The sequence below is a fragment of the Saimiri boliviensis genome, chromosome 2 (genome assembly GCF_048565385.1).
Source record: "Saimiri boliviensis isolate mSaiBol1 chromosome 2, mSaiBol1.pri, whole genome shotgun sequence".
Classification (NCBI taxonomy): domain Eukaryota; kingdom Metazoa; phylum Chordata; class Mammalia; order Primates; family Cebidae; genus Saimiri; species Saimiri boliviensis.
Window position 1 is genome coordinate 154,030,155 of NC_133450.1, and position 21,843 is coordinate 154,051,997.

Genomic DNA, 21,843 nt, shown 5'->3' on the forward strand with positions numbered 1-21,843 from the left:
GCAAAGGTCAGGGCTGTTTTGTGCACTAATGTTCTAGAGGAATTTCAAGCCCAAGGTTAACTCATACAGTACAGGGAGCGGCCTTGTCAATAGTTATCTGATATGGGCCAGACATGGTCACTCATGCCTGTAAATATCAGCACTTTAGGAGGCTGAGGTGGGAGGATCACTTGAGTTCAGAAGTTCAAGACCAGCCTGGGAAACATGGCAAAACCCTGTCTCTACTATAAACACACACACACATTCAAAAATTAGCTGTGTGTGGTGATGTGTGCCTGTGGTCCCAGCTACTTGGGAGGCTGAGGCAGAAGGATTGCTTGAGCCTGGGGAAGTCGAGGCTGCAGTAAGCTGTGATCATGCCACTGCACTCCAGCCTGAGTGACAGAGCAAGACCCTGTCTCAAGAAAAATAAAAAATAAAATCGAAAGATTGTATTATGAATTGCCTAGCCTGTTATGATCTTTGCATCACTCTCATGTGCTGCATTTCTGGCAAGAGTGGTGTTTGCTCTCTGACTAAAGCCTCAGTAACTGCTTTAAACAGTGAACCTGGGGAGTCTCCTATCAGAAGGGCTGACTCTGGACAGGGAAACAGAGCAGAGTTGAGTAACTCTATGTATACAACAAGGCGTGGCAGGAGGAGTGGTGAGAAGAAAATGAAACCATGACCTTCTTCTGATGCAAGAAGTTCCCAGACCTCTTACTCATGCTGGGGAGAGAAATGCCCCACGTCAACATGATCTACCTGCACACCTGCCAGCTTCTACCCCAACACTCTAGAGGATGACGGCTCCCACTGGGAAGACTGTCACAGCCATAAAATAGAAAAAGAAGTAATCAGATTTCTGGATTATTGAAAATACAATCACTGTTACTTTAGAAATCGGACAGAATATCCAAATGGGTGCAAATGAGTATTAAATTAGTGAGTGTGAACATAGGGCCTGACTCTTCCAGGACACACTGCAAAGAGATAAAGAGAGTTCCTGAAGCCCCTACGTCTACCTAAAGAATTTGTAAGGAAGGGGACTCTGTCAAGGTTGGAATGCAGTGGAAGACTTGACCTCCCTCAGCACCTCCCTCTCCAGCCAGCCCACTCTGAGTACCCGGGACTACAGGCACACCACCAGGCCTGGCTGATTTTTGTATCTTTTTGTAGAGCTGGGGTTTTGCCATGTCCCGGGCTGGTCTGGATCTCTTGGGCTCAAGTGATCTGCCGGCTTTGGCCTCCCACAATGCTGGGATTATAATACCCCATATTCTTAGTATCCATAAGACTACTGAATGCATATTAGGATTTATTTGTAGATTTTTTGTTTTGTTTTGTTTTACACTAGAGTCTTTCTCACTAAGTGAAAATACTACAATTTAAATTTACTTAGAATAATTTTGTTTATGGCAAACAATCAAACTGATAAGAAGTTAGGTTCATTTGTTACCTTTTTTAAAGAAAGTTTTTAAGAATTGCTTTGCTTTTTAGTTTCCATTGGATTTGTTTTCTTATTATGTAAAATATGCATATAGTTCCAGTGTTAAAACTATTTTAAAGACACATTCAGATAAGTCTGTCTTCCAACTGTGTTCTTCCTACCCTGTTCCCTCCCCCCTCTAAAGGTAATGATTTTAAAAATTAATTTTGTTTGATACCCTCATTGTTTCTTTTTAAAGGTACTGACATATATGCATACATATTTGTATTCCCTCCTTTTTTAATACTATAAACTTTGTTATTTGCCTTATCTTTTATTTGCTTTATCTTATCAGTATACCCTAAAGATCATCTTAGTAATATAGAGATATTACTCATTCCTTTTTACAACTGAATAGCATTTGGAGACGTGAATGTACCTTAGTTTACTTAACTGGGCCCTTATTCATGGCCATTTGAGTGTTTCCGGTCTTATGTAATTACAAACAATGCCGCTGCAATAAGTAAACCTGCACATTTAAAATTTTCTAATTTTGCCAATATATCTTTGGAATATATTTCCAGAAGTGTGATTTCTGGGTCCGAAAGAAAAATGCAAATCTAAGTTTGCTAGCGTTCATAGTCCCATCTGCAATATATGAGTGCCTTCACCCTGCAGCCTTGCCAGCAGAGCATGTTGTCAAACTGGGATTTTTGCTGATCTGACAGGTGAGAAACTGTATTTTAGTACTTTCCTTATTATAGGTGAGGTTGAACGTATTTTAATTGTTTAAGGACTATTTCCTGTTTCTTTTAAAATCACTTATATGTGTACATATTTTGCTAATTTTTAAGTGAAATTACTTATTAGTTGGAAGTGACTGACAATCAGAGCATGGCGTATAAAAATGTGTGTGATTTGTGTCAAAAGGACACAAGTGAGTGGCCCTAATTTATTAGAAAACACATTTGGAGATGAATTAAGCATTCTACAGAAGATATTGCAAAAAGGATGACAAAGAAGTCATTTAAAATAGACTAATGAACTTGTTACAGATTAAAGCAAAAACTGGCGAATCATAAAACTAATAGAATCGTTTAAAAAGGCCTCCTGATTTACTGAGGACACTAATCCAAAATGACAAAAAATTTAAAGTAGACTAGAGGAATTATTGATGATAACATCAGAAAATTATGAAATACAAACTTATACAACAAAATGAAGTCTTTTAAAGAAAGCCTGAATAATAATAAAACCAAATGCTGGCTCTTAGATCAATACATGAACAAATAGTTTTGAAAAATCTAATGAAATAGGTTTGGCTAGTCTCATTTAAAAAAAAAAAGAGGAATAAAGAAACAAATGGCAATGTTAAGAATTGGAAAGGTGATATACCTAGAAAGACAGGTGAGACTTTAACATTATAATTGAATACTGCATATAATCACTATCATAAGTGAATGTCATCTGTCTCTGTGTGTGTGTGTGTGTATGTGTGTGTGTGTGTGTGAACAAAACTGGTAGGCATATAAGTGCAATGGTTTTTAGAAAACTGTAAATTACAAAAATTGATTTCAGGAGAAGAAATAACCTTAAAACCTTTAGCATTTGAAAAACTAATTGAAGTTTACCATAAAGAAACGATGTCAAGGATAACCCAACTTCTATCCAGGAGGTAGAAAGCTTGAAAGAGCATTACTCTCATCTAACAATCAGAAAACTCTGATAATCTACAAAATCATAAAGTTTCTTGAATCCATCAGAGAGCTGAGGTCACAGAGCAACTGAAAAGCCTCAATCTAGGAAAGACAGGAACCTCCCATGGAGGCGGGGACACAAGCCCTGGCTCTCCTATGACAGGACCCAGGAAGAAGAGACACCAGTGTCATACGAGACAGTAAGAATTCAGCTGAATTTTTTTTTTTTTTTTTTTTTTTTTTTTTTTTTTTTTTTTTTTAGACGGAGTTTCGCTCTTGTTACCCAGGCTGGAGTGCAATGGTGCAATCTTGGCTCACCGCAACCTCCGCCTCCTGGGTTCAGGCAATTCTCCTGCCTCAGCCTCCTGAGTAGCTGGGATTACAGGCACGTGCCACCATGCCCAGCTAATTTTTTGTATTTTTAGTAGAGATGGGGTTTCACCATGTTGACCAGGATGGTCTTGATCTCTCGACCTCGTGATCCACCCGTCTCGGCCTCCCAAAGTGCTGGGATTACAAGCTTGAGCCTCCGCGCCAGGCCTCAGCTGAAATTTTTAACGAATTGTTAGATGCCGAATGTGGGCTAATGTGGGAGTATGGAAACACTGGGAGCTGTAGACATGAGGAGGGTTAGCACCCGCTTCTGGACTCTTCTCCAGTGGCTCTCTACCCAGCTGCTGAAGGAAAGCGTCAAAGCCCCAGCTGGAGTCTGTTAAGCTGCTAGAGTGGGGAGGCAGAAAACCCTCCTCCCAGGGCACAGGTGAAAGCCACGTGGCTGGGAAAAGTGAAAAGAAAAAGCCTTCTGTATCGAAGGATCAGGGAACCATCCAGAGGTCAGATTGTTGGAGGATACTAATGCTGGAGAAAGGGTAGGTTTACTGAGAAAGACCCCATCCCCAACACCAGGATCTTAAAGCCTGCATAAGACTAAGGTGGATCAAGACAACAGAGAAATCACGACCCCCACCCCCCACCCCACAACCCAGCTAGCACGTACCAGGTAACAAGCATAGTCTACTGCTGAGGGAATAGGCAAGAGTGTAAAGACCACCTCCCAACAGGTGTGAGTACTCATGAAGGTCTAAAGTTGAGGATGAAGGAGGAACACTGAGAAAAACCTTTCAGTAAGCCATCGCTCACCCCAAGCATCCGTTAATACCAGAGGAATTTAAAGCCAGTAATGCACTGAAGGGAACCATAATGAAAACAAAACTCAAACTCAGCTCAAATCTTGACTAGATTCACTCACCTTCCTACACTGATAGGTGAGGAATGGCAGAGTTGTGCCCATGTTCAAATATGGGATATCTACTATTTATCTCAGTCTCTACTGCCCTACATACAGTACCTAACAGTCAACAAAAAACTACAAGGAAAAAAATCTAGGGAAAAAAAGTCTTGGACCCCATGGTTTTATGAGTGAGATTTATAATGATTTCTACTAAATCTTTGAGCAACACATATTTTGCTATCAAGGTATTCAAGAGTATTAAAACTAGGAAGTGGAGAAAAGGGAAATGGAATATTACAGAGAATTTCATAAAGTGGGCACAGAACCTGCTTTATATTTGCAAGTCCCTGCCCATCATGCCAGGTGCTGTCAATGCAGGCAGTCAGATTCAGCCCTGGCTTGAGGCTTTTGCTCTGGTTCAAAGTGGCCACAGAAGTGTGGTCTTCTTTCAGTTTTCCAAAGATCCCCAGATAAATAAAATTTGCTCTAGCTTATTTGTGGATTAAATTGAGCTCTCTCTAGAACAAAATTTATCTTCCTGTTTGGCCAGTAAGACCAAATTTCCTCACCACAACTTTATTTACAGAAATACACTGCTGTCCCATGAGCCATATTCTGCCAATTAGATTTTTTAAAACATTGCTGGAAAATATGATTTGTCCTGATTACTAAGTTCCTCCCTCCCCACCCCCCACAACCCCCAACAAATTTTGCACTCTAGGTGAGCGCCCCGTGGCTCCTCCTAGTCCTGGTCTCCACAGAGTCCCTGGGCCAGAAGACCCACTAGGTTCCGCCCAGGGTGAGTGGGGGTCTCACGTGCTGCTCTGACATGAGCTTACCTTACTGTGCCATGCACTTTTTGAGAAGCTGCTCTTTGCCAAAAAAAAAAAAAAAAAAAAAAGCCTTCATATAAATCTTCTCCTGAGTGGTGGAAAGAGAGAGGTGGGGGGAGAGTTTCAAAAACAAGAATGGGAAAGAAGAGGAAGTGGCCAGTGCTCAGTGAACCCTCAAGTGTGAAAGGCTAATCCAGAAATCACTCAGTAGTCACCACCATGAAATCAGGCAGGGCTAACATTTCTTGCTACTCATATGCACACCTTCCCTACCTCCCACAAAGCCTCACTTCCTAAACCAAAGTGACCTTCTGAAATCTGGCCAGTCTGCCTCAGCTCTTGGCCCCATTCCCCTCCTATGTAACAGCTTCTACACCCCATTAGTTTCCTTCCAAAGTCCCCACTGACTTCTCATTCACAGCAATACTCTTCCTGTTTTCAAGACAAGGGTATTGGCCCGTGTTTCCGCTAAACAGAAACTAGGGTGCATAGGGCTGTGAGAAGGTCCAAGGCACTTGTGTATTACACAGGAGAGTTTGAAAGAAGGGTGAGGTTCTGGGACCTCTGACGTCCATGGTAAGGTACTCAGTGTTCAGAACAATTCTCATGGGTCTGTCATGCTCAAAAGAACAGTGTTGAAAGAGTGATTCTGGTTTAAGATAGTTTGGCTGTCAACCAAATAACATGTTGTTGCTTACTGCCAAGTCAGACACTTCTGCTGATTGGTGAATTTTTAAGATGAAGAATAACAAGCAAACAGGCTAGTTTAAAAGCCAGGTGTCATTTCTTTGATGGATCTCTTGAGAAGGAGATGGAAACAGTGATGGGGGACTTTGGTTTGGCCTCCACTGGGTCCCAGAACTTTCCTTTCTAGAGGTGTGAGCCATACTCCTCCAGGGTATCCATTTTCCCATCAGTTCCATACTGTCTGTGAACTTTGCTGAGTCATCAATCTCTCTCTCCCATAGTGGGTCCCCAGCTTTATTATTATATTATTGAGATGGAGTCTCACTGTCTCCCAGGCTGGAGTGCAGTGGAGCAATCTCAGCTCACTGCAGCCTCCAGCCCCTTCAGCTCAAGTGATTCTCCTGCCTCAGCCTCCCAGGTAGCTGGGATTACAGGCGCCTACCACTATGCCTGGCTAATTTTTGCATTTTTAGTAGAGATGGGCTTTCACCTTGATGGCCAGGCTAGTTTTGAACTCCTGACCTCAAATGATCCTCCCACCTCAGCCTCCCAAAGTGCTGGGATTATAGGCTTGAGCCACTAGGCCCAACCTGTGTCCCCAGCTTTAAATGGCCCCTTGTTCTCATAATCAGTGCTGAGTAGTGGCAAGGGGAAAAAAATGGGAAGGTTGACACGAGAGAGAAGGCAGATCCAGAAGATCGAATACAGCTCAGGTGAAGGACCAAAGGTCTCCTGAAATGATTCTTTAAGGCAACTTCTTAGTGTTCGACTGCCTCTTTATTACATTCTTTTTATTTTGCCCCAGCCCAGAAAATATGGACTAATTTTCTCTTCTGTTATCACAACTGCTTTTCTGCTCAGGTTTCTTCTACCCCTTCAAGATGGCTGAAGAACAAGATGCTTTCTCTCCACATCTGGCTATTTCACTGTGAGTAAAACAAGTGTACATCTACTTTCATTTTTCTTCAAAAATGTTATTAATAATAGTGACTGTGGGGAAAGACGGCGTACTGCAACGTAAATAAGAGGGAAACTACAAGTAATAAGAATTGTTTAAAATAAAAAGTCATTGATTTTAGTGATTCTTGGTCATTTTTGAGTCACAAATGGGAAATGATGCTTATACAGCAGTGATCCATGTGGTTGAGAAGTGAAGCAGAAAGTTGACATTCATATGACAAAAAGCTCAACATGATCATTAGAGAAATGCAAATCAGAACCACAATAAGTTACTATCTAACACCAGTCAGAATGGCTATTGTTAAAAAGCAAAAAAATAACAGATGCTGGCAAGGCTGTGGAGAAAAAGGAATGTTTATACACTGTTAAATTGGTTTAGCCATTGTGGAAGACACTGTGGTGATTCCTCAAAGACCTGAAGACAGAAATTCCGTTCAGCCCAGCAATCCCATTACTGGATATATTCCCAAGGAAATATAAATCATTCTATCATAAAGACACATTCACAAGTATGTTCATTGCAGTACTATTCGCAATAGCAAAGACATGGAATCAACCTAAATGTCCATCAATAATAGACTGGATAAAGAAAACGTGATACATATACACCATAGAAAACTGTGGAGCCATAAGAAAGAACGAGATCATGTTCTTTGCACGGATATGGATGGAGCTGGAGGCCATTACCATCAAACTAACACAGGAACAGAAAACGTATTTACTGCATGTTCTCACTTATAAGTGGGAGCTAAATGATCAAAACACATGGATCCAAAGTAGGGAAAAACAGACACTGTGTCCTATTGGAGGGTAGAGGGTGGGAGGAGGGAGAGGATCAGGAAAGATAACTCATGGGTATGAGGCTTAATTCCTGGGTGATGAAATCATCTGTATAACAAACCTCCATGACACAGGTTTACTTATATAACAAATCTGCACATGTACCTCTCAACTTAAAATAAAAGTTTAAAAAGTGGGCACATACCCCTCATACAGATGTATTTTAATATATAATCTTCATATATATATGACTACACTCATAGCACATACTACAAACCACACACAAAAAAGATCAAGTACTTTGAGAAAGTAAGAAAGTACGCACAATGACAACATTCATAATAACTCTTCATAATAGCACATGATAGCCTAGCATCTTTTGCTTACAGTATGATGTTGGTTTTGTATTATTACTGTAAAGTACAATGGTGGCTTATATTTGCAGACTAGAACTGTCTCAAGATGCTATGATGCTCAGTTGCGTTAACGAGAGTTCATAATCAATTAACCTAAGCTTGATGATGGCAACTGAATTTCCAGGTATACAAATGAGAGTGAAGTGTACTTCCTAGAAACTATACTGATCTCTGTTTTTATCTGCGGAATGGTGTATTATTCAAAAATGCGAGGGAACACATCTTTTCAGCCTAATTTTTCTTACAATTAAAACTACCATTTTGGCATTGGTAATTTCTTACCAGTGAGTAAAGTTTTAATTACTTATAATAAAGTTTTATGAGAGGCAAAAAGAGAAACTGAAACAGAGTCACAGTTAAAAAAAAAAAACACCATAATTATTTAGTAATGTATATTAACAATAAACATAAACATACAAAATAACCTCAACTTCATCAGTATTTCTCTTTTGCCTTTTAAATTTTTGTTTATTTATATGTGTACAGATGTAGGAGGTACAAGTACAGTTTTATTACATAGATAGACTGTATGGTGTTCATTAGTAATTCGTAGTCATTTTAAAGGAGAAACACGGTTCCCTGTGATACTTCATATTTCCATATGGATTTTTTTCCTTTTCTCGTCTGCTCCCACATATGCTACAAATGTTCCCAGCCCTTTCCCCTTGATGCCCAAAATAAATTCCTCAAATACCCTAAGCCCAGGATTTTAATTTCTTTTTTTTTTTTTTTTGAGACGGAGTTTCGCTCTTGTTACCCACGCTGGAGTGCAATGGCGCGATCTTGGCTCACCGCAACCTCTGCCTCCTGGGCACAGGCAATTCTCCTGCCTCAGCCTCCTGAGTCGCTGGGATTACAGGCATATGCCACCACGCCCAGCTAGTTTTTTTTTTTTTTTTTTTTTTTTGTATTTTTAGTAGAGACGGGGTTTCACCATGTTGACCAGGATGGTCTCGATCTCTCGACCTCATGATCCACCCTCCTCAGCCTCCCAAAGTGCTGGGATTACAGGCTTGAGCCACCGCGCCTGGCCAGGATTTTAATTTTTAATTTTACATACATTTTATGTAAAGGAACTGCATCCTTCCATCCCTGGGCCACTTCCTGGATTTTGCTCTTCCCTACCTAATTTCTCACCAAAAATACACCACCACCACTACCACCAAAACACTGCTGTGGATTGACAGAAGCCTCCTCAAAGGGCATTGGAGGGAAAGGAACGGTCTGGCAAACCGTGGGGCACTGGTTCTAGTGTACTTTCTTGGCATGGAGGAGAAAAATTATAAAAACACTTATTTGCTCATACGTTCATGTGATCACAGGAATGAGGCCTGAGCTGTCATAATCCCAAGCCTAATTCTGCCTCTACTTTTTTTTTTTAGACGGAGTTTCGCTCTTGTTGCCCAGGCTGGAGTGCAATGGCGCGATCTCAGCTCACCGCAACCTCCGCCTCCTGGGTTCAGGCAATTCTCCTGCCTCAGCCTCCTGAGTAGCTGGGATTATAGGCACCATGCCCAGCTAATTTTTTGTATTTTTAGTAGAGACGGGGTTTCACCATGTTGACCAGGATGGTCTCGATCTCTCAACCTCGTGATCCACCCGCCTCGGACTCCCAAAGTGCTGGCATTACAAGCTTGAGCCACCGTGCCCAGCCTCTGCCTCTACTTTTGTCTAAAACAGAGAAGCCCAACCATCTGGTGGGCAGTTCCCACTGAGAGCACTCTTCCTTCGTAACCTGATTCTTAGCATTATCCTGGGGCTCTGGCATCTACCTGTTCTTGGGACTCAGCTCCTAGTGCAGAACTTTCAGCTGAGAGTCCTGGGTCTTCCATGGCTTTTTTGGAATTATAACAGCAATGATAATAACAATATTGGCAGGGTGGTTACGGATAACCTTCATAGGACACTCTCTCTGTGCCAGGTACTGTCATAAATACTTAACATTGATTGTCTCCTCTGATTTCAAATTCCTAAGAGAATATTTTTAGTTATCTACTGCTGCCTGAAAAACTGCCACGAAACTTAGCATATTTTTAAAATATGCTTTTTTAAAACCTTTGACCTCTTTAATTTGTTACACATCCATATACATGAAATGATTTGATCATAATGCATTCATTGATTATGCCTCTTGCCATCTTGTGGCATCCAGGATCCTGGCTGAAACATTTTATCTAACATTTCATTACATTATCTAACATTCCTAACATGGGTCAGGAATCTGAGTATGACTTACCTTGGTCTTCTACTTCAGGGTCACTCAGTCAAAGTGACTTTTGGAAGCAGAGTTATCTCAAGACTCCGTGGGGCGAAGAATTTGATTCCAAGCTCATGTGGTTAGTGACAGGATGCAGTTCCTCACGGGCTGATGGACTAAGGGCCTCAGTTCTTCACTGACTGTTGGCCAGAACCTGTCCTCAATTCTTTGGCTCATGGGCCTTTCCAATATGGCAGCTTCCTTCTTCAAAGGGTGCAAGCCAAGAGGGCAATAGAGTCTGTTAGAAAGATGGAAACCACAGTCTTTCGTAACCTAATCATGGAAGGAACTTCCTATCTATCACCTTTACCATATGCTATTGATTAGAATCAAGTCACTAGGTCCAGCCTACTCTCAGGGAAGAGGATTACTTACACAAGGACATGAATATCAGGAGGTGGGATCATTAGGGATCATCTTAGAAATCTTCTATTTCAAGACAGGTTGGGGAAGGAGAGAATAAGAGCTGTTTTAATATTACAAAGACAATATCAAGACTAGAAGATAAGTTAGTCAAAATTGAGGCTAATAAAGGTAAGGGATGAGGGTTGGAATGGAAAAGTACCTTACACAGTTTTCGATCTATATTGTCTTTCTCTCTAACATCCATGACTCCCAGCCCAAACATGAAGGTAGTGCTAAGGAGATGTTGGGTATGAGACTAAAGGGTGTATGAGGGATTACTAGAACATGGCACAAAAAAACCTGCTTCTTTTGATGGGAAAGTAAATGGAAAATAATGCTAACGGAGTAGTGGAGAGAAGCTGAAAATAAGGTATCTGAGCAAAAGCGACCCAGGGTTTCTATGGGTTGGAGACTTTTGGCAGGGATATGCCACGGTATCAAATAAAAAAGGGCAGAGCCAGGGCATAAACCACATCTGAAATAAGCTATCCACAATCAAAGACAGTCAGGCTAAAGAAAACAAATTCCAGCCGGAAAACAGAAGGCTGGGTCTGGAAAGATTTTTTGAGGCAATGCTACATAGAGCAGAGGTGTGGAGGAGAGGACAGGGAACATTTTTAGCAGCATCTTCTAAAACGAATTCTGTTTCATATGTGCTTTATGAAAGAGGACAAGATTGCAGGAATTTCAGAGCCCAGAAATCCCCCAAATTCCCAAAGCTCTGTCTATTATAATCCTTCTCTCCAACACTCTCCTCCCCCTCCCACTCAAGCTCTTCATCTTGTCAACAGAGCAAGAATCACGGCGTTCACATTCTGAACTTTTGTCTTGGAAATTATCCAGTATAATAGTGTGGGGGCAATAAGTGGGGATTCGTTGAGGGAGGCAAGACAAACATGTGGACAACCTTGAAGAAATGCCTTTTTAGTACAGAGAAAGGGAGAAGGAATCAGGAAGGAATTCCTTACCAAACCACAAAGAAGATAGTTTCTTCAAGGAACGCTGACTTCTCCAGCTTTTAGTGGGGAATTAATCTCCGTGGGGATTAAGAGACCCGTGCCTTTTAATTAAAGGAGGGCCATACGTTCAAATAACTGGGAACAGCTGAGTATCCCACCCAACTCTGAAAAGCAAAACAAGAGCTACAAGAAGCCACTCTTTCCTGCAGTATACAATACTATGTTTTTTGGCTTATTCTCCAAGGATATCACAGTTAACTTTCAATGGTTAATGAATAGCTTCTAAGTGCCTGCTTCATTTAATTGTCCAAAGGCCAGTGGGTCCCTGAGCGTATAAAGATGCAAGCTGGCTAATGAGCTCATTCTCTTGGAGCAAGTGGGGGAAGCAGAGGAGTGGCAGGGGGTGCTGGGTTCCTAAGGTGCAAGGATGCAGAACAGAAGTGGCCTCCTTCTCTGTGTTCTTGCCCTCCTGATGGGTTTCCTGATGGTCTGCCTGGGAGCCTTCTTCATTTCCTGGAGCTCCATATTCAGCTGTCAGGAGAGCCTGATTGTGGCCTATTTGCTCCTGCCTCTGGGGTTTGTAATCCTTCTGAGTGGAATTTTCTGGAGCAACTACCGCCAGGTGATTGAAAGCAAAGGAGTGTTCAGGCATGTGCTGGGACAACACCTGGCTCATGGGGCCCTGCCCCTGGCCACCGTGGACAGGTACGTGCTGACAGGCAGAGAGACTAAGGAGAGCTGAGATAGGCTAATTTGTGTAATATCTGAGTAATTTCTGGTCCTTCTATGGAGTGACTTACATGTCCCATGGGTTGTCTGTCTAGAACCAAAGCTTTATTGTCAGGGAATTACTCTGATGCTGTTATTAGGAAGAATGGCGCCATCTTGGGGGGAAAACCATGATGTAGGGGCAACTAATCTCAGAGAAATCCTACCACCACCCTCAGAGAAAACCCACCTAAGCCAATTCAGAAACCCAGGCTCTTTTTTAATAACTTGGCAGCTGTCACTAATTAGTGCCAGGCGATGGTTAGTTCCTTCCATAACCTGGCTCTAAGGTTCTAAGGAAAGTAAGTCCCAGACAAAATTCTGTCACACAACAAATGAGCAAGCAGGCCTAAATTGAGTCCTGGCACCTCTGTGAGCTCAGAGAAGTCCCAGTTTACTGTCCTTTTAGGTGTTGTGATCTCACCTTGCATAAAACATTCCTTCAGGGGAAGGTGATAATATTCTAGAGGTAAGATTCATTCCATCTCGCCACCTCACACATCAGACTAGTCGTCATCAAAAAATAAAAAAAGAACAGCAAGTGTTGGTGAGGATGTCAAGAAACTGGAACCCTGCATATTGCTGGTAGGAATGTTAAAATGGTGCCTGCCACCACTGTGGAAAACCGTGTGGAGATTCCGCTATACGTTAAATATAGAAGTATCATTTGATCCAGCAATTCTACATTCTGAGTTTATACACAAAAGAACTGAAAGCAGGGACTCAAGTGGATGCTTGTAGCAACATTATTCACAGTAGCCCCAAAGGTGGAGATAGCCCAAATGTCTATCAACGTGTAAGTAGATAAACAAAATATACATGGTATATACATGCAATGAAATATCAGCCTTAAAAAGAAAGGAAATCCTGGTTCATGCTACCACTTGGATGAACTTGAAAACAAGTCAGTCACAAAGGGCAAGTCTTGTATGATTCCACTTATATGAGTACTTAATCAAATTCATAGACACAGGAAGTAGAACAGTGGTCCCAGGGGCTGGTAGAAGGAGAGACTGGCGACTTACTGTTTAATGAGTAGAGAGTTTTAAGGTGATGGCTGTAGAGCAATATGAGTGTATTTAGTGCCACTGAAATATACACTTAAAAACAGTAAATTTTAGGTTATATATATTTTATCACAAGAAAAAAAAAAAGATTCAGTTAATCTTATAGTCAGTTATCAGGCAATAAGAAACCTCCTAATTCTTGGCTAAACACAGGACTATTTAGGGATAAAACCCTAGGCATCATTCTTAAGATACAGGCTATGAGACTATAAATTATTTTGCCCTCTTCATGCAAGAGCAGAAAGTATCTAAAACATTTTAGCTACTCCATGTATTTTGAATATAAGTAATCTTACCCATGAGGGCCCACTTTTGACATCCTTTATGCTAATCAATGAGATAAGAATTATGATAACCAAAACTTATTTCCAATGTTATTATACTAACCAGCAGAGTTTCTAGATTTGATTAAAAATTAAGATAAATGAAGTGATTATAGAAGATGCCTCTAGAGTGATGATTTCTTTTTTGTATAAATGTTAGAGGACTACCTCTAGAGTGTGAATTCCTGATAATTGTAACTGATTGCCTTTCGGATATAGTTTAAATCGACTAACACATGCATAATATTACAGTATGCTGAAACGTTTGAAAGTAAATTATGGACATTGCGACACCCCCACTTTACTGCCTCTTCCTGCTGCATGTAACTAGATGCTCCTTCCGTGCTAGTAAGTCAGCCTGGGAAATCACATTTCTCCAAAGCATTTGCACTCAAAATGGATACCCAGGTTGAGATATAAAAGCCAATGGGCCTCTAGTGATGGAATTCAGGTGTCTGGGAATGTAGATGGCAGTTGAAGGGGGGTGGGGTTGAGTGAGGTAGTTGGGATTTGGGGAAGGCAGCCGTCATCCTGGAACCTTTTAACACATCAGGGAACAGTTTACGTTTCTGTGTAAAATGCCTTTACACATGTGCCCCCATGGCTCAGCCTTGGCTATTCTAAGTGAAGGCTGAGATTTATGCCTTACAGTAGACAGCTTCAGCTATTGGCTTTGAGCCTGGTAACATTTGGAATGGAGTTGTGGCTACAAATGGCAGACCCTGTTTTGTTGTGGTTACACACCATAAACACTCCCTGTAGGCACTGGAAGGACTCTATCTATAAATACACAACTCAACCAAGCTCACCAGTCTCTCTTCCTCCCCTCTCTGCCTCTCCCAATCTCATTCATGATGGAGAAGCCAGAGGATTTAGCAATGAGCAATGTTGTGCAAGATGACCAATGAGTCTATCAGCCCCTGAATGAATGGCTGCTTTAGCCTATTGGCATAGAAAGGGCTGCACCTGAAATTTGCATTAAGTTGTCAGTTGATATCATTGAGAAATAAATATGTTTGTATGGTTTTTTGAAATTAGCTACTGAGTCTTGAAAGCGTGTTAGGATAGAGTCATGGCATCTGGTATAGTTCAGGGATCAGCCCATAGTTGGTATTCATTCATGATTTTGTTGGCTGTGATGATAAGAGAAAGTGAGGGCAATTGAAGGAATGATACCAGATCAGAATGGGAGCAAGGACATGGATGGACTAAGTACTCGATAGAGGGAAGTTTCCAATCCAAAGTCCCACATCCTCTATTGTTGAGAAGGATCTCACACTGAATGGCCCTGTTTCTTTGAGTGAATGAGCAATAGAGAAGGAATAGCTTGGAATAACCGACTGGGAAAAAAAATATGACTAGAAGCACGCATCCTGTGGCCGATAAAAAGGTTCTTTTGGAAGAGCAGCACATTTTTAAAAAACTGGTGACGCCAGAAAGAAGTACATCTGTTTTAAAAATCCATGTTTCTTAACAGTTTAGCTTCGCACAATTTGAGCTGAGAGAGGCAGCCGTCTGCCTCTTTGGCATTAATGCCTAAATAATGCATGCCTGTTTGTGCTGTTTTGTTCCACAGGCCAGACTTTTACCCTCCAGCTTATGAAGAGAGCCTTGAGGGGGAAAAGCAGAGCTGTCCCGCAGAGAGAGAGGCCTCTGGCATTCCTCCACCTCCGTATACAGAGACGGGCCTGGAATTCCAGGATGGAAATTACTCCTACCCAGAGGCCCCACCATCTTATAGAGAGTTCATAGCTGGCCTGGTGGTAACAGCAACTTCAGAGGATGCGCAGAGACGAGACCAAGAGTGCTGAGGCAGAGGAAGCTCTCCAGCACTCATGACACCGCCACTGTGGGGAGCAGCTACCGATAATAAAGGCAAACCAGGGACTGTGGGAGGAAAAGCCATGTCAGGAACCCCTCATGAGGGCTTGCAGAGGACATGACAGCCCTGAATTACAGATGTAATTGGCCATGCCAGGGCAGGGCAGGCCAGGGGCCTTGGAAGGGTGTGGCCAACATCAAGCAGACATTTCAGAGGATTCACACTACTCCTAACCCCGGTAGGCCTTGGGGCCCCAAAGGTGTTACTCTGAGAGCTCTGCTTACAGAGAGAGAATCTTTCTGCTCTCACTCAATTTCCCTCCCATCACCTCAGCTCCAGACAGGGAAGAATAGATGCTGGCTGTCAGGACAGCCACATGCCTTCCTGTACTATATCACCTAGTAATCTCAAAGGGAAGGTTTGTTGTTTAATTTATTGATTGTTCAGACTTTCGTTTTGTTAGCTTGTTTTCTGGTTACCTCCAGCTGACTCCTGAGTGAGGCAGTACTTCACATCCTGGGAGATACGCCCTTGGAACCCATGAATGTTATTTTGTATTATTTTATTTTCATGATGTGTATTTTTTTCTATCTAAAAGGAAAATGAATGTAATATTTGCCTTCAAGATGGTTCAAACACAAAATGTTAAATGAGTTGTTTTTTAAAAGAGGTTCTTGTAAGCAGACATGATAAGATTGCTTATAGACCAAAATGGAAAAGAAAGAATACTTATTCATCATGTAATTCTAGGGTGTAGAGTGGAACTTGTACTGGCCATAGATGGTATTGATATACCATTTTATATAAATCCTATAAAGTTTAAAAATATGTATATGTAATTCAAAGAAGCCCCATATAAATCTCTAGAATGTGAAACATAAGAAATTCTAATGATATATGCTCATCATTAACAGGAAACTTCTTGTGTCTCAAGATATAGACCCTGACTTTTAGACTTGGGACATGTATATTTAAATCCAGTGGTTTCTCCTCAACTTTATTATATTTTATTGTTTTATTTTTTAAATACAAGAGGACAAGTCTAGTGGCAGGGTGGTAGAAAGAGATGCAGCCTGATGCTTTTGAACTTGGGCCAAGAATCTTCATCTCTTCGGGCCTCAGTTTTCTCCTCTGTCAAGTGAGGCATTCATGCTGGCTTCATAGTTGTAGAATGCCTGTTATAGGGCAGGCTCTGTGTCATGAGCTTTTCATGAGTGTTATTTAGCCCTCAATCCATCTCTAAGAGATAGGTACTATGATTATTCCCATTTTACAGGTGTGTAAAACTGAGATTTTGAGAAGTTAAGAAACTTTTCCAATAACACAGTGACTTCTAGGAGGATGAAGAAGGGTTCCCTGCAGGGACATGGGAGGACCTACTTACTTCACACTTTTGAGCTCAGTAGCCCTGTCTTCTTTCCTTCTAGGGAACAGTTTGGATTTCTTTCTCCCTTCAGAAAATGGCCTCTAACAGGAAGTGGAGCCCCAGGATTGCTGCGATGTCTTAAAGCCCTTGGAGCAGCAGCAGAGGTTGCTTTAGGGTTAATTGGCTTCTTTTAAAATGTGTAAAATGTCCTCCGGATTTTCTTTTTTTTTTTTTGAGACAGAGTTTCGCTCTTGTTACCCAGGCTGGAGTGCAATGGCGCGATCTCGGCTCACCGCAACCTCCGCCTCCTGGGTTCAGGCAATTCTCCTGCCTCAGCCTCCTGAGTTGCTGGGATTACAGGCACGTGCCACCATGCCCAGCTAATTTTTTGTAATTTTAGTAGAGACGGGGTTTCACCATGTTGACCAGTATGGTCTCGATCTCTTGACCTCGTGATCCGCCCACCTCGGCCTCCCAAAGTGCTGGGATTACAGGCTTGAGCCACCGCGCCCAGCCGGATTTTCTGCCTAGAAACTGGTCCCTCGCCTCACATGTAGTTTCCTTCTGATCGTTACATGAATGATGAAGAATAATTCCCAGTGGAGACAGCCGTCGGTGAATAGGAACAGGAAGGGCTTTAGACAGTTGGCGAGAAGGATGTAGATCACTCACAGAGGAAGAGGGTGGTGAAGATGGGGTGGGGCCTCCTCTGTGGCCTCCTCTTCTCCATCATTGCTGAGTGCCTAGATTAAGTATATCCTGACAAATGCGTAAGAAGCCTCATAAAAGGAAATCTTTGTCCATGAAGCATGAATTTGGGAATCTGTTATTTGAATCCTTGGTATTGAGGGCATAAAGATATGGTCACTCATGGCTGTCCAATAAGGAAGTGATCATTTCTTAGTAATGCAATTTATTATTCCTCTCTTGTCAGCTCTTTCTGTCCCTCTACTAAGACAGTTATCCTGAAATTCTCCCTGGTGGTCTGAGCACATTCATTGACTTGAACAAACACCATCATTGGTGTTTGTTTGCATTTGTGATAGTTTTTCCAACTACTGATAGTCAAGTGAAACAAATATTGATTTTGGTTTACATAAGAAATGGTTTTAATCACCTTACTGCAATAAATTTTGTACTTAAATTTCTCTTTTGTCATTTTTGTTTTGCATTAGAAAAAAATCAATAAAAGACCACAAGTCAAAGTATTATTTTCTATGTTGAACTAACACAGTGTCAGGATGAGTTGATCTTTCTGCAAACCCTAACATTACTGGACTCTGTTGATATGGAAAATAACCTGGGTGTATCTAGTTATCTGTTTAATTTTTTTTAAGCATATGTACTCTGAATCGTGTCAAGAACATGGGTAGAACACAAAACAAATTCTACATTCAAGAGACCCAGCAATGAAAATCCACTGGACCAATCAGACAAAAGCATCCTATTGTGGTTCCTAATAATATATTAATCATCCCCTAGGGAAATAGAAACTGCCTCTGCTCTTTCTTCTCATGTTTATAAAATTAATGGTAATGAATTGTTAACTGCAATTCCATGAATGGCAGGTAGAGCACTTAGAACATGTGAAAGTGAAAAGAGAAAAATCCCCAGTATAAAGAGTCTTCGCTCATTCTCTTCTCTCAGTTGTGGATGATAGGTTCACATGTCAATGGGGAAGGGAAGTTCTCAGGGTTGAAGGCCCTTCGGTATTATAATCACATAATATCCATTTGAGCTGAAAGTTAGAGTAGCCCTTACCATCACTCCAGAAGGTGAAAATAAGGTCAGTTATCCTCAATTAGAAAATAAGGTATGCTGCATCTTTTGCATATCTGAGATGTACTGTGTTTATTTTTGACCCTCCATGTGAAACTTCACCAGTGCTTTTATTGACACTCCTATCTATCATTTAAGATTCTATTTAAATATAGTGTCTTTGGTGAGGCATTGCTCTAGCTCACCTACACTGCAGGGCACATATTAGGTGTAAATAGGCATGGAAAGATAATAACGACATGGACTTATAATCTATATCTTCTCCATATTCTGTAAAGTTCCATGACAACCTAGACCGACTCACATACCAAGTGGGCTATCAACTGTATGAACTATTTCTCCTAACAGGGACTCAGCTGGTTGGAGTAGAACAGGCATTCTGCTAAGCTCTGCTGCTTCAGATAATCTCTTGCTGTTTGTAACTGTCAAAGGGCCAAAGACTGATTTACTGGCAGTTACATTATTTCCAAAGGCACACAGTTTTTCAGACCCTTCTGTACTCAGGGATGGGAAGCTCCTCAAGACATGTGGAGCTCAAGACATCTCAGCATCCATGTGTTTTGAGAGAAACCACTGCGTGATCCAGCAATGGGATGGAGTCACACAGTTATGTCATTATCAGCTCCTGCAGGTGCTTTTCAAATTCCCCACACCTACCTGGACGTCAAAGTAAATCCCATGCCTTACACTGAACCACGGAACTGTGCATCAAGCTGAGACTTCCCGTGCAGAAAGCTTGCATGTCATGCGCAAGCCCTTCAGCCTATGTCACGCAACATGATTTGTCCCACAAATACTCTGGATGTATGCTCCACTTAGATCAGTAAGAATTGCTAAATGATCTCATTTTAATAAAGACTGCCTATCCATTTTCAAGGACATTCAATAAACTCAAGAATCCTGGGTGATGCCAAACAAGTTTTTGTTCTAGGGGACTGGCTGACACCTGGCAGAATGTTTAGTGTTGGGATTTACTCAGGGTGGCTGGCAAAACATTAGGTAAATATTAAGGAAAGTTATAAGATTATAGTCTCAAACCTTTTGGAAGGCTGAACGGTTTTAATGGAATGGGCTGAAGGCAGCCAGTTCATTACGTTAGAATTTTAAGTCATAAGGTAAGATTAGAATAATAAGGCTTCCTCAGTTAAGTCTGTTTACCCCACATCCCTTTGTCTCTACTCTGTTTACTCATGTAAACTTTGTGCTGGATAGTCCTCTCCGGGGGAGGTCGAAGGGGAATTACCCATTGACAGTATTTACTCTAGGCCCCAGAACCAAGACCTTTTATCACTCTTAAAACCACTTTTTCATACGTTTTTATATGAAAAACTGCTACTCATCACTGGTCATTAGAGAAATGCAAACCAAAACTACATTGAGATACCATCTCACACCAACTGGAATGGAGATCATTAAAGAATCTGGAGACAACAGATGCTGGAGAGGATGTGAAGAAATAGGAACACTTTTACACTATTGGTGGGAGTGTAAATTAGTTCAACCATTGTGGAAGACAGTGTGGCAATTCCTCAAGGACCTAGAAATAGAAATACCATTTGACCCAGCAATCCCATTACTGGATATGATATATACCCAAAGGATAATAAATCGTTCTATTATAAAATACATACCATCAATCTTAACACCGCTGATTTAGTCGGCGCAGTGGGTTGCTCAGATTTCGGCGCTGAGAATCAACAAGTTGGACCACCACTCGGAAACCCAGTTACAAAGACGGTAATTATAAAGACCACAGATGGATAAATCTACAACAAAGGGAAGAAAACAGCCAAAAAAGGCTGAGAATACCCAAGATCAGAATGCGTCTCCCTCAGCAGGGGATCACAGTTCCTCATCAGCAACGGAACAAGGCTTGATGGAGAACGAGTGTGTTCCAATTACAGAAGCAGGCTTCGAAATGTGGATAATAAGAAACTTCGGTGAATTAAAAGAACTGGTTCAAACCCAATCTAAAGAAACTAAGCACTTTGAAAAAAGGTTTGACGAAATGTTAACAAGAATACACAATTTAGAGAGGAATATAAGTGAATTGATGGAGAAAAGCACAATACGAGAACTACGTGAATTATGCACGAGTTTTAACAGCCGAATTGATCAAGCAGAAGAAAGGATATCAGAGGTCGAAGACCAACTCAATGAAATAAAACAAGAAGACAAGATTAGAGAAAAAAGGATAAAAAGGAACGAGCAAAGTCTCCAAGAAATATGGGACTATGTGAAAAGACCTAATCTACGCTTGATAGGTGTACCTGAATGTGACGAAGAGAATGAATCCAAGCTGGAAAATATGCTTCAGGATATTATTCAGGAAAATTTTCCCAACCTAGTAAGGCAGGATAATATTCAACTCCAGGTAATACAGAGAACACCACAAAGATATTCCTCAAGAAGAGCAACTCCAAGGCACATAATCGTCAGATTCACCAGGGTTGAAATGAAGGAGAAAATACTAAGGGCAGCCAGAGAGAAAGGTCAGGTTACCCACAAAGGGAAGCCTATTAGACTTACAGAAGATCTCTCAGCAGAAACCCTACAAGCCAGAAGAGAGTGGGGACCAATATTCAACATCCTTAAAGAAAAGAACTTTCAACCAAGAATTACACATCCAGCCAAACTAAGCTTCATAAGTGAAGGAAAAATAAAGTTTTTTGTGAACAAGCAAGCACTCAGAGATTTCATCACCACCAGGCCTGCTTTACAAGAGCTTCTGAAAGAACCACTACACATAGAAAGGAACAAACAGTATCAGCCTTTCTAAAAAATACCAAAAAGAGCATCAATATAATGAAGAATTTACATCAACTAATGGGCAAAATAGTCAGCTAATATTAAATGGCAGTATTAAACTCACATATATCATTATTAATTCTAAATTTAAATTGACTAAATCCCCCAATTCAAAGTCAGACAGGCAATTTGAATTAAAAACTAAAACCCATCAGTATGCTGTATCCAGACCCATCTCACATTCAAGGATACATAAAGACTCAAAACAAGGGATGGAAAAAGATTTACCAACCAAACAGAGAGCTAAAATATATAAATAAAAAGCAGAAGTTACAAT

The 21,843-nt window shown here is 41.2% G+C and overlaps 2 protein-coding genes across 2 annotated transcripts in view; one reads left to right on the top strand and one right to left on the bottom strand.

Moving 5' to 3' along the window:
* The window catches only part of PIP5K1B (phosphatidylinositol-4-phosphate 5-kinase type 1 beta), a 488,372-nt gene extending 476,544 nt beyond the window's left edge, over positions 1-11,828 (bottom strand). The window contains exons 1-2 of the mRNA XM_074394717.1: positions 11,643-11,828; positions 10,249-10,507 (exon numbers count right to left, since the gene is read on the bottom strand). The gene's annotated coding sequence lies outside the window, so the exon portion shown is untranslated. The remainder of the gene's footprint in view (positions 1-10,248; positions 10,508-11,642) is intronic.
* A 159-nt stretch (positions 11,829-11,987) lies between these two features.
* TMEM252 (transmembrane protein 252) lies at positions 11,988-18,123 on the top strand. The gene is made up of 2 exons (XM_003935641.4): positions 11,988-12,338; positions 15,368-18,123. Exons 1-2 carry the CDS (start codon positions 12,061-12,063, stop codon positions 15,600-15,602), a joined length of 513 nt encoding a protein of 170 aa, XP_003935690.1. The 5' UTR covers positions 11,988-12,060; the 3' UTR covers positions 15,603-18,123.
* Positions 18,124-21,843: the final 3,720 nt, after the last annotated feature.

Excerpts from the sequence above, each read along its gene's own strand:
- TMEM252 (XM_003935641.4), top strand. The coding sequence starts at position 12,061 with ATGCAGAACAGAAGTGGCCTCCTTCTCTGTGTTCTTGCCCTCCTGATG. Across the intron at positions 12,339-15,367 it reads CCCCTGGCCACCGTGGACAG|GCCAGACTTTTACCCTCCAG; the intron begins GTACGTGCTGAC and ends TTTGTTCCACAG.